Genomic DNA, 13,551 nt, shown 5'->3' on the forward strand with positions numbered 1-13,551 from the left:
CATTCTATGGGGGATGAAGCAATTAAATGAGGCCAAACCAACTCCATTATGTGTGTTCTCCTCTGTGCTGTGTGTACTTGTTAGGGGAGCTGCAGAGACCTGAAATACTTGCTTCCATTGTTACCTCTCAGGTGCCCAAGCCAAACCAACTAACCAACTAACCGATCAACAGAACTACCGTCAAACAAAAGAAAGTGGTCTTTAAGATTTCCAAAATGTGGGAAAGGAGAGATGGCTCAGTGGTTAAAAGCACTGACTGCTCTTGCAGAGGATCTGGGGTCAATTCTCAGCTCCCACATGGTGTGTCACAACTGTCTATACTTCAGTTCCAGGGGGTTCAATGTCACCTTCTGAGCTCCACCGACATGCATGTGGTACACAGATATGTATGTGAGACAAAATGCTTACATATAAAATTTTAAAAAAAGATATCTGGAAAGTGTTCAAGAAAAGGAAAAGCCAAAATCCAAACCTGAAGTTCAAGATCTTTCTTCCCTTTTATAACCAGAATTGAGGAACTTATTACAGGGACACTTGCTTTTCTTCTCACTATTGGGACCTCTTCTAATGGCAGAGGAATGGGGGCGGGGAGATGTCTTATTGATTGCCAACACTTCTTTTAAAGGACTGAGGAATGAATAAGGTTGGAAGCTCTCAGGTCAACTACACCACTTGTTACCACTGCACAAAGGTTTGACGAGGAAGAAGTCTTCAGTCAAAATAAGGTACAAGAGTTTGTCAGTTGAATTATGCATTCTTTCCCCACCCATGACCAGTCTTGAATAACCAAATATGAGTGATCAGACAGAATGAGTTTTGGGATTTAATCCTGCTGCTAACATAGAACAATCTTTGTCGTGAAAAGAACTGGAAACAAAAATAATTAGCATCCATGAATAAACCTTTAAAGTTTATGTTCATATCAGATAAAATTTATAATAAAAAATGGGTTTCATGCTTCCTACAGTATAAGAATATGCATAGATGGTACTTAAACTGCCAGTGGTTCCAGAGCCAATTATTCTTAGATTCTTGAAGAAAAAAATTCTTGTTTTAATTTGTTGAAAAACACAGTTAAGAGTCTACTGTTTTGGCCTAAAACTCATATTAGCTTACAACTGGGAAAGTCTCAGTTTTTCTACCCAAATACTTCTCTAGATTGGAATGGAATTTTGAGGACAACAATCTTTTGATGAATCCTCAGGGTGTTTAGGCAAAGGTTTCTGTCAGTGTGCTTTTATGTATTTTATGAACTATTTGAACTTGTGTGGGTTCTTTAGGGAATTCCTTTTTTTTTTTTTAATTATTTTCTTAAGCACTAAAATCTTTAAAACAATTTTTATTACATTGACTTATTCATGTGTGTGTTTCTGGGTGAGCTCTCACACTCACGTACACATGTGTGGAGGTCACAGGACAGTTCGAAGGGGTCATTTCTCACCCTTCCACCATGTGAGTCCTGGCAATCAAACTCAGGTCAACAGTCTTGGCAACAGGAATCTTTACCTTCAGAGCCAACTCACCAGCTCTAAAATATATTTTAAAATCATGTCAACATAGTTACTTCCCATTAAGTGGCCCTGCAGGAGAGAAGTCTGGTGAGTTCTGGGAGGATGGAATAGCATATGAAGAGGAGATGGGCAAAGAAAGGACATGTGCTTTTGTTTCAGACTCCGACCTTCTAATTGGTCTTGGACCTGTAAATTTTAATTCCTCTACCTCCACCCAGTAGCCAAACTGATCTCTCTAAAATAAAAAGGGCTGGGGTGGGGGATCTGGAGCAATAGCTCAGTAGTTAAGAGCTTTTGTACTTGCAGAAGGCCCAGGTTTGATTCCCAGCACCCACATGGTGGCTTACAACTGTCCATAATTCCAGTTCTAGGGAATCCAACTACCTCTTCTGACCTCTGAGGATACAACCGAAACACTCATGCTCATATAATAACTTAAAAAAAAAATGACTGCAGTATTCAACTTAAACTCCTTCAGTGATGTTGTATAGCTTTCAGAAATGTCAAAACACGTGGATCTTGCCTGACTTTCTAGCTTCATCTTCAAAACTCCAGACACTCTTTATTTCAAGCTGAACACAACATACCACACTCTGGGCCGTGTTCCCTCTGGTCTCCATCTGCCTATTTAACTTTTACTTAAATATTAAGCTTTGGATTCCATGTATGTCATCATGTCCCATAGAACATTTATTTTCAATTTTTTATGTGTGTTTTTCCTGTATGTATGTCTGTGCACCATGCACATGCCTGGTGCCTGCATTAGCCAGGAAAAAAAAAAAAAAAAAAAAAAAAGACTGTATCCCCTTCAACTCAAGGTACAGGTGTTTGAGAGCTGCCGTTTGGGTGCTTGCAATCAAACCCAGGTCCTTCAGAAGAGCAGTCCATGCACTTGACAGTCAAACCATCTCTCCAACCTCCAGACTCACAAATTAAAGACAGCTAACAAGCAAAAGCAACCTTTTACAGGAAGCAACCATTTTTACTTTTATCAAAATATTGCTTGATGTCTTCTCTTTGATGGTTCTCTTTTCTGTTATATTTGCTACTTTTCTGTTTTGCTTTCTTTAAGTGAGTTTGTTTTTTAAAGAATCTGTTTCAAAGTAAAAATATCAAAGCGAGTAAAGCTAATGATTTTAATGGTTAGAGTGCATATGGGCCCCCCAAAATGATTATTTCATATGTAGATTTTATTCATGCTACTGGATGGAAACAAAACAGTATTATATTTCATGGTTTTGATGTCAACATAAAAAGCTAATTTTGTTATGGTGACATCAAGCAGTCTGAATTCTAAAATAAGGGTGTCAATGGATTTAGGACAACACTACAATATCCATGATTTGTCAGTGAGTAGCTTTTAACTCTAAAATATCACACAACACTGCTTTAACTTTAATTTAATTGTTTCTAAAATGTACAATTAAAAATCTTACTTGTAGCCTGGCAGTGGTAGCACATACCTTTAATCCCAGTACTTGGAAGGCAAGTGAATCTCTGAGTTCAAGGCCAGACTGGTCTACAGAGTGAGTTCCGGGACAGCCAGGGATACACAGAGAAACCTTGTCTCAAAAAACAAACAAACAAAAAATCTTATTTGCTTCTCAAAGTCTTATAAATTCACTGTAGCCACAATATTGTAAAAATAATTTCATATACTTATTATAATGTCAAGATATAATACATTATTAGAACTTTACAAAATGATGTATTCATTGAATACAATAGAGAAAATTAGTAAAATGCTCACAAATTGGTAAGAATGTTGTGATATTTACATAATAAATACATTATTTCATTCTAAGAAAAGTCAATGAGCCATGGCTTAATTCATCTGGTTGTGATAATTTTTAAGTGTCCAAGCAAAATAAATAGATGATGCATTATGATTTCATTTACATAAAAGTTTAAGAAGTTCAAAACTAAACAAAGCAAAACTACATATGAAAAAAAAGATGAACTGACTTCAAACATGAAATTTGGAATAGTTACTTCTTGGAAGAGAAATAAATGCTAAGAGGTGGCACAGGAGGAAATGTTTGTGTGGTGCTCTGCTCTTCACTACAGAGACCCAAGTACCTCAGTATTCACTACCCACCCCACCCCACCCCACACTGCACAGTGGAGATGAGAAAGTGGGATCATATAACCTCTGGCAGCACTACATCTTGGTTATTACACAGAGAAAGGTAGATGGGGAGAAGTGTGGGTACTTAAAGAGGTTTTGCTAGAAATACTAAACTATGAAAAGAGCATCTACATGCCACAGGAAGTCAGGCTCCCTTGGAGAAGCTGAAGCCACAGGAGAGGAATGAAGCACACTGTCAGAGTTGCAGGAAAATGACAGGCTCTTCTGGACACTAGCCCTTGAAAGGAGGATTGTCACCTAAAACACATGGGAGGAGACTGCTCTCATCTGCCCTTTACAACAGCGAAATGAAGCCTGGCAGAGTGACACATACCTTTAATCCCAGCACTTGGGAAGCAGAGGCAGATGGATCTCTGTGAGTTTGTGCCCAGCCTGGTCTACATAGGGCATTCCAGGCCAGCCAGGACTACATAGTGAGACCCTGACTCAAACACGAAAGGAGAGCTGAGGAATGATGGGGAACCAGATAACCATTTAGATACCAAGAGGACAGCCAAGTGCAAAGCAGGCCGATGCAGCATTTTCACTGCTGCCCCACTTCTGAAAACTGTCCCTCAAGACTCCATCTGCTATGGAGCCCAGTTCCCTTATAGCATTACTTTCCTTGTTAGCTCATTTATTTGTTTAAAGACAGAGTCTCACTGTGTAGCACAGGCTGATGTCAAGCTCACAATCCTGCCTTGGCTTCCCAGGTACTAGGACCACAGGTATGTGCTACCACACTTTATTCCTTTTCCTGTTCAATTCTACCACATCCGGCTGTATCATTTGCTTTCCACTTACTCACACACTATTTTGCAGTAGTTATTTTGTGTTGTATGTTATATTTCACATGTTCTTCCATTAGATGTTGTATCTAAAACTCAACTATTTTAATATTATTCCGTTATTTTTGAAAGTGCATTATCATGCACACAGTAGCATTAGGATAATTTTCTAAGTATATCCACTAAAGCAAATATTCTGAAATGATAGACTATACACAAATGCCCACAGAACTTTGAGTCTCCATCATTATAAACTGCTTCAAGATTATCATTTCTGGTTGCCCCCCCCACCCGCCCATCCAGACAGGATCTCATGTATCCCAGGCTGGCCTCAATCTGTGTAGCTAAACATGACTTCTAAGAACAACTTCCACCTTCCTATGTGCTAAGGATGGAACCCAGGGTTTTGTGCATGTTATGCAAGCAGTGTACCAGGTGCATTCTCAACCTCCATTATAGGCTTTAGAACTATATTTTAGAAGCCAAGCCACAGATCTGATGTTAACATGTGATTGGTTTAATTTCAAAGTTGTAAAAACAAATTGTTCCTTGCCCATTAAAACTATTAATCTTTTTCATCATTTTAATTTTTAATGTTATGTCTCTGTAAGGTAACTAGAAGCAGAATGTCTTCAGCAATGACACACATTCTGCAAGGAATGCCATCTTGTGGTGGACAGCCCACTGCACTCCAGGCCGGTGACAACCTTGAGTCCAGAAAGTAAATATTCAGGAAATAAACACATAGTTAAAATCACTGTCACGACACAGTAATGGACATTAAACATTTGCTTCAAATATGTTTATTACAAGTGAGACAAATAGGAACAGACTCAATACAGAAAAGCTGTTGTCTACAATTGTACTTTCATTAAAACTTTTTGAATATTACTGACTTTGAAACACCTTCCTCTTGAAGTAGGTGGCTTTATTTTTATGTCCACTACTCCCCGGTTCTGTTAAATGTTAGCATGATTTTCAAACTTCATCGACTCAACTACAAACATTCTAAGAGCAGTTAATGATCTGCCAACTCTCTAACTGGATAGTGTGGGAAATATACAAGCAACTATTGTCCAAAATGGAATCTGAAAGGGTTAAAAAAAAAAAAAGATGACTCTAATCTTAGTGACCTTACCTTCTTCTATGTGAGTTAACTGTCTCAAGCAGCAAACTGAACAATAAACAATAAATGGCTATAGACACAGAACTTAACTTAAAATATTCTTAAATGTCAAGCTAAATGCCAGATCAGATACTTTGTTCCCCTCAGAAGTTGGGGGGGGGGTGTTAAGGAGATCTGCCACACCCATCATGAGCAGAGAATAAAGCTTGATAACATAAGGTTCCAGGGACTATGCTGCCATCTGTCTCTTCTGGAAGACCTGAGGACCCAAGGAGGTACACTGCAGGTGTAAAGGTCAGTCCCAGGGATCAAGACACTGAATTTCCAACAGATGCACACATAAACATTTACACAAAACAAAGTGCTATTGCAGTCCAAATTGATTCTTGAGATTTATTTCTGCTTCTTACCAAGAAAAATACTCTACTCAGACTTCTTTATGAACTGATTTTGGATCAGTTTTTCCACATGACTCTTCAGGACGCTGATATCAGCAGCACAAACCTGGTAATCCATCTTCCCTTGCTGCTTCATTCTCTCTAATAAAGCCTCATGTGGAGGAGGTAGTGCGTTGTATGAGCCCAGTAAGTAAAGCTGGCTTGATGATGTCTGGTTGAGTTCTTTAATCTTCAGTGCCTGCATAATAGCAGGTGCAAACTTGGAATAGTGAGCGGTCGATGAGATGATCACTGGGCAGGTTTTGTCTTGCATCCTGTCTGCAACCACCTTTGCAACAGCGGTATGTGGATCCAAAATATACCCTGATGTGTTGTAGGTAGTGCTGATGGCTTCGAGGCACTCTCCCTCAGAACACCAGTCAGCCACAAAATCCTGCTGCAGCTTCTCCACGAGCATCTTCTCTATTTGGAAGTGAAGCTGACTCTCCAACTGATTAAATAAATTCACCATTAACTGTCCATCTTTGTTAGCCATCAAGTATAAATGTCGCTCCAGGTTTGAAGATTTGAGAATATCTATTGATGGTGAAAAGGTTTGTGCTAATTTCCTGTCCCTCAGATCATAATGTCCAGTTTTTATGAAATCAGTCAAAACATGGTTCTGATTAGAGGCACAGATGAATTTCCGAATAGGGATTCCCATCATCTTAGCATACACTGCTGCTAATATGTTCCCAAAGTTTCCTGTAGGAACACAGACATCCACTGGGCTTCCAAAAGAAATAAACCCTTGGCCAACAAGATCAAGATAGGCAGATGCATGATAAACTACCTGGGGAAGAAGTCGAGCCCAATTTATAGAATTAGCTGAACTTAAGATTGTCCCATATTCCATGGTCAGAAAGCCAGTAAAATCAGAATCATTAAATATTTTTTTTATAGCTGTCTGGCAAAAATCGAAATCTGACCTGACACCTATTGCCCATCCATTTTCTCTCTGACTGTTAACTATCTGTGCTTTTTGAAAATCACTAACTCCATTCTCTGGGAAAAATGTGACCACCGCTATCCTTTGCTTGTCATTTTTATTAAGGTGGCTAAATCCATTTAAGACTGCGCTCCCCGTATCTCCTGAAGTAGCTACAAGTATCACATAATTGCAACTTGGTGGGATACAGTAGGCAAAAATATGAGGCATGAGCTGTAAAGACAAGTCTTTAAAAGACCCTGTTGGCCCATAGAACAACTCCAGGATGAACTGATTGCCTGAAAGGTGCCTGACGGGAGCAATTTTGGAGCAGGCAAAGTTGTCCCCATAAGCAGTTTCAATCATTTCTCCCAATTTGGTGGCAGGTATGTCCGCGGGGTGAATACACCTTTCCAAAAGTATCTGTGCTCTTTCTACGTAGGTTGCTCCTATTAGGCTTTTCCACTCCCCACAGCTTAATTTTGGAAACTCCTTCTCAGGAACAAAGAGTCCACCATCAGAAGCCAATCCTTCTATCACAGCTTCACTGAAGTATTTTGGTGGAAACCTGTCATGGTCTTTGAGACAAACATACCTTGTTGAAATGAATGTCTCTGAATCCACATCTTGGTATCTTTTCACTGCATCCAACACTTTGTCGGCAACCTTCTCAGGGGAAGCTCCGCTCTCACAAAAGACTCGAGCATCATACCACCTCTTATAGTACAGTCTTCTGTGTTTCAGCAAGTCTCTCATGGGTGTTCCAGAGTTCTGACCAACAATCCTATCAATTTTCATTGATTTCAGGCGACTGATTATATCTACTAGAGGCACATCCAGGTATACAACAATTCCGTTTCTCTTCAGATGCCACATGCTAGCATCATGCATGGGATTGGACCCACTGAGTGAAATCACACTTCCAGATGCAGACAAGTTTAACATGGCTTTTCCTTCCTCTTCTAAAAATTGCTCACTGCCTATATCCTGCAATTTTTCAGAAGCACTCATATTCCAGGTTTTCTCGAGGATATCATCATCCACATCGATAACACAACAACCTAGTTTATGGCCTATTATCCTGCCTACTGTCGTTTTCCCTGCACCAGGAGGCCCCATCAGGATAATATTTTTGTCTCCAACAAGAGAGTGGGTTGAGTGCCATACCTTCCCTGTTTCTGCACATGCAAAGGTTCGTGAAAGCAAGAGTTGTGTGTGAGTCCACGCTTTAACCAGTGCACTAGAAAAACACTTCTGTGTTATCTGTTTCAGATGTTGACATCTGGTAAAGTTCAGCATTTCTTTTCTGTTTTCTGCCTAAGCCAACCTAGGGTTGGCTTTAGCCCTTTTCAAGCTAAAAAAAAAAAAAAAAAAAAAAAAAAAAGACATTTGGTTACTTATTTCAAGAAATGATTAAAATTCTGATAGGATTGAATATATCCATGCCCTTAACACATAAGATGTTCAAAATATTTCAAAGTAATGGGACACTTAAGAAGTATTATAACAGACACACTGTATACTATCCTTCTTAATAAACAGATATAATTATCACATATTAATTACATAAAGTAATGAGCTTCACTGTGCTACTTCTAGCATGCTTTTATTAAGCTCTGACCACCCTTTCTCCACCCCTTCCCAGCTCCTTACACCCCCTCCTCTCCCATTCCCTCCCTCCAATTCCCTCTTCTACTATTATGTCTATTTGGTTATCTGAGAAAAAAAAACATGCAATATTTATTAGTATATTTTCAAATTTCAAGACACTAATAAAATAAAACTTTAAAAAATATGTATGACTCTCAGTATGATATAAAATCAAATATTAACAACAGAAATCTTATTCAGAAAGTATCGTATCACTGAGTCTTTATAAAAAACACATTATTGAGCAGGGCAGTGGTGGTACACGCCTTTAGTCCCAGCACTCAGGAGGCAGAGACAGAGGCAAAGGGATCTCTGTGAGTTCAAGACCAGCCTGGTCTACAAGAGCTAGTTCCAGGACAAAGCTACGAGAAACCTTGTCTGGAAAAAACAAAAACAATAAAACAAAACAAAACAAAACCATACACTATTGTATCTCTCTTCCTTGTAGGAACACTGTAACAAATACTAGGTCATGATTTGTTGACTTATAACACATACAAAGAATATGGAGTTGTAGTAATAATTACTCACAATTCATAAAAGCTGAGCCACACTCTTAATAATCAACTTATCTTTATGATCATCTTGGTAGACTATCATTATTTATTAATTTCTCATAAAATCCACAACAGGAAACTAGAATAAACAAGCACACTTGTTTATAAGATACATAAACAATTTTCTAAACTGCAAGTCTAAGTGTGCCCTTTTCTTCCCTACATGTCTTTAACCTGCAAACTGTTGAGGGTAATGTTGACATATTTTCATATATGAGACCTTTAGAAAGTCTAGTGAAGTGGATAATGTACCAAAATTAATAAAGATTAATTAATGAGGTCTTCACTTTTGTGTTCCTGTAAGCATCATTAATAGTGGGATTTAATTCTAAACTTCAGAGAAGTAAAGAAATTCATGAAGGTACTTAATAATGAAAATAAAACTGTTTTTGGCATATGGTGATGATCTACAATTGTCCATATGGACCCAGCCCTGTCTTTGGAAATGTACTCATCCTTAAAACGTGCCAGATATCAAATATTTTGTTATAATAAAATTCACTTTAATAACTAGCAATATTTCTTAAATTGACTAAGGTAACTTCACAGGCACGAAGTTGGGGCTTTTACATACTCTCTGATAGAACTAATATGCAGCTAAACTATATCAAGTATTAAGTGGCATATTTAATTATAAAAATTTCCAACAGTATACTGCTATTGATACTACCTAAACTTCGTTTTGCAATAAAATATTTAGACCATTTTTAAAAAGCTAACTCTGAATTTTACTTACAAGCACTTTGACCTATCAAGAGAAAGAATTCATTTCCTTATTTGACTTCCTATGGTGCTGTGCTTAACTCCACTAAAGTATATACACAAAGTAACAGGAACCATAGAGGAAGAGTCTATTAAGTCTGAGGCAAAGCCGATCTTTGCAAAACGTAGGGTCTAGAATGAAAAATAACTTCAAGTTAATCAGGATCTTATACAGTATCATAAAATTTCAAGTATAAATATTTCAAAATGGCACCTGAAATTTGTAAATCACAAGAAAGTTATTTTTCATGTTGTTAAAATCTATTATTGAATGCTTAAGATACTGGGCTTTTCTTTATTGCAACATTTACAGTATACAGTATACATATATATCATTTTCCTAAACAGTAACAAAGGTATTTTACCATCAAGCAATAAAAGACAACAGAACCAGAACTGGAGAGATGACTCCAGAAGTTAAGAGAACTTGATCTTGCAGAGGACCAAGATTTGACCAGCACCCACATAGCAGCTCACAACTACCTAAAACTCAGGGGATCTGGTACCCTCTTCTTGTCTCTTTGGGCACCAGACAGACACATGATACACAGATGGGTGAGCAAAACACTCATACACATAAATTCAAATAAGAAAGACAACATAACCAATAGTAACAATTGCAAAATCTTTCACAGTGACATTTGATTTTAATTGGATGTTTAATGAGGGGCAGACCAGTGAATTAAAAGCTATGAAATGAGGACCTAAATTGTTCTTTCAGATTTTCTTACCCATGAAAATGATCATGAAAAGCCTGCCACTCACATATACATCTTAGCTACTGAAATAGGTCTGTGATAAATTCAAAGTGTATATTCTGGTGACTAGCACAAAAACATTAATATTGATCATTGCCAGTCAATGACAAATATCAAAGAATGTATAGACCAAACTGAACTATCCAGGGATAAGGCTAGGCATGTCATTTATAAATTTTCAGAGGAAACAATGGTGCTTACCCCAAGTTACAAACAATTTTGCCACGAAGTCTGATATATTCTCTGGAGTAAAGCAAACCCTAGAGGAAATTTTGACTTAAATTACTCAACAATTTATAAAAGTGTACTCTGGTACCGTATGTTAGCACTATCTGTTTTTAAGGACACTGCAAAACAGCATCCTTTAATTTGTTTATGTACAGATTTACTCTTAGCTACACACAATTCTTAGCATCAAACAACTCACATTACATCACACGCACACATCACACGTACATCACACACACACACACACACACACACACACACACACCAGAACAACTATGGAATACCTGAGTAATTGGTTTGTTTTTATTGTTTTCATGGACAATGAACCGTTCATGTTTGATTCAACTTTATATTGGTTGTCTGATATCCATTCCATAAAGAGCAGATAGTGGAAAAACAAACACTATGCACATTAACTTTATGTTCTCCAGTATTCTTGGTCTTACCTCACCCATGCTCTCATTTTAAACTTTATCTCATGTCCTCTTTCCAAATGACATTGGGAGTGCAAAGTAAAAGCAAGACTACTATGGGGGTTCAGTTTCTAGACTCTGATCCAATATCACATCACAGCAAACATTCCCATTAGATCAGAGGAGGCAGGCAGCTGCTATGACAAATGTCAAGTAAAATGATACTGTTTCTAAAGAAAGAGTTCTGTCTTAAACTACATACTAAATTTTGTTTTGTAATATTTAGTCATAAAAACAACTTTGGAAGCTCTCTGCCCAAGTTTTAGTTAAGCTAATTAAAAGACAAACAAAGATGGACTAATTCCTCACTGTTAAACATCTACCTGTATACAGTCTCATTCAGGTTCTATAATGCCCTGAACTGGAAGGCCACTATTCATTCTTAGGTGAAATGCTAGGTTGGGTTCCTATGAGCCTTTAGTTTCAATACTAACATTATTACATGTATATCTGCCCAATGACATTACATACACTACTCATTAACACTATGAACTAAGCCAAAAGCATTCTCATACCTGAATGAAGCTCATCTTAACATACCTGTTTTCTCTGTGAAACACACCAGTGTCTTCATACTTGAAACTACTATAGAGCACTTGAGTACTGAATTTAGCAACCTGTTTGTGTGGCCACTGAAACCATAAGAATGCAAAACATGCCACCAAACAAAATATAAAAAGGGTATATGTTACTGAAACCTCAAACAAACGCCTTGTTTGATTTCAGCTGGGAATGTGCACATTATCACACTTTAAAATGTTCACTGCCATGTGCACATTCATGAATGACTAAAACTGTGTGGCCAAGTATTGATTTGGGGGATTATAAATAAACTCGAGAAAACAGGACATTAACATATAGAATCCATGAATAATGTGGGTTGACTTTATGTCATTTCCCTTTATTGAAAGCTGTATTCTTACATCTTTTTTCATATACCGATTCCTTCCAATTAGAACATGTATAAGCCTTGGGGTGTCAATGTGGCTCCAACCACTGGCCTAACATACCTGAATACTGGGTTCAATCCTGAGGTCACTAAGGTATATATGTCTCAGCTAATAACTATCAAGTTGGTTAATACTGTTGTCATTCTATGAATTCATAATTCAATCTTTAGCATGCACAGGAGCAGATTCCTGAGAGAATTTTTTTCTATATATTTAAACAAAAAAACAAGCAACTATGTTTTCCCAAGGCAAAAATGGGTAATATATATTTACACCTAAATCTATAGAAAACTTGTTTCTTAAAATCTCAATCTGATGTGAAATACAGAGAACCATCCCCCAAAAGGCCATACATCTGAACCATGGGATGGCCAGAAAAATTAAATTCTATCAAATCGAAAAAGAGAAAATTAAATTTATTCCTTATCCTTATGATGAAATTTAGCAAGAGCCTCGAATTAGGATTTGCATTAAGCGCTGCCTTCCAAGGAGTAACTGAAAAGCTCACTAAGCCACCAGGTCATTCAAACCATCCACCAGGCAGAGAGAACTGCAGAAGCCATGTGCTCGACTTCCCCAATGGACACCTTCTCAGTGGATTCAGAACTATAGATTTTCCCTACCAAAGCAGCGTGTAACTGGGGTCAAGGCTTCTAAGAAAATTGAGCTTGCAGTTACAAGTGCATAAGCATGAATGGAAGAGCAAATAGGTCAAAACCGAATAAAAGCACTTCTCGGAGAGGAAAAAATATGTCAAAAAGGGATCAGGAGGCTGAAACCTGGGCAAAATCGGAGACCCACTTCTAAAAGGTGGTCCTGCTGGCGCAGGCTCGCACTAGCGCTGGCACCGGCACCAGCGCCCCCGAGATATAGCGGGGCGCAGGGCGGGCCGCGGGGACCGGTGCGACAGGTGGATGGCCTCAGAGCCCGATCGGGAGCGAAGGAAGGATGGATAAGAGGGCAACGACCCGCGCCAGCCTTTATTTCCTCCTTCATTAACTCACCAAGTAAACCACCCAGAGAAGATCGGGGAGAGGAAAGGGAAAGGTAAGCCGCTTCGGCACCGCCAAGGTAGCCTCAGCGGGTACGCCCGCCCCAGAGCCGCTGCATCTGCGCCTGCGCCGACTGCGCCGCGCCGCTATGGAGATCACGTGACCTTCATGCCCCGCCCACTGGCTCGCGGTCCCTCCCCTTCCCCGGCCGCTCACTTGGCCCCCGGAGGGGCGTGGCCTGGTTGTTGGAAACTATTGTGTGA

At 38.7% G+C, this 13,551-nt stretch overlaps 1 protein-coding gene across 2 annotated transcripts; it reads right to left on the reverse strand.

Annotated features, from left to right (window-relative positions):
- Positions 1 to 5,275: 5,275 nt before the first annotated feature.
- Positions 5,276 to 13,388, reverse strand: Thnsl1 (threonine synthase like 1). 2 transcript variants are annotated; one of them, XM_051205674.1, is made up of 2 exons: positions 13,301 to 13,388; positions 5,276 to 8,272 (listed from the first exon to the last, which is right to left on the reverse strand). In XM_051205674.1, exon 2 carries the CDS (start codon positions 8,215 to 8,217, stop codon positions 5,977 to 5,979), a length of 2,241 nt encoding a protein of 746 aa, XP_051061631.1. In that variant the 5' UTR covers positions 8,218 to 8,272; positions 13,301 to 13,388; the 3' UTR covers positions 5,276 to 5,976. The 2 variants fall into 2 exon arrangements, with proteins under 2 accessions (XP_051061631.1, XP_051061632.1); XM_051205675.1 differs by lacking the exon at positions 13,301 to 13,388 and adding an exon at positions 11,887 to 11,979.
- Positions 13,389 to 13,551: the final 163 nt, after the last annotated feature.

The sequence above is a fragment of the Phodopus roborovskii genome, unplaced genomic scaffold (genome assembly GCF_943737965.1).
Source record: "Phodopus roborovskii unplaced genomic scaffold, PHOROB, whole genome shotgun sequence".
NCBI lineage: Eukaryota > Metazoa > Chordata > Mammalia > Rodentia > Cricetidae > Phodopus > Phodopus roborovskii.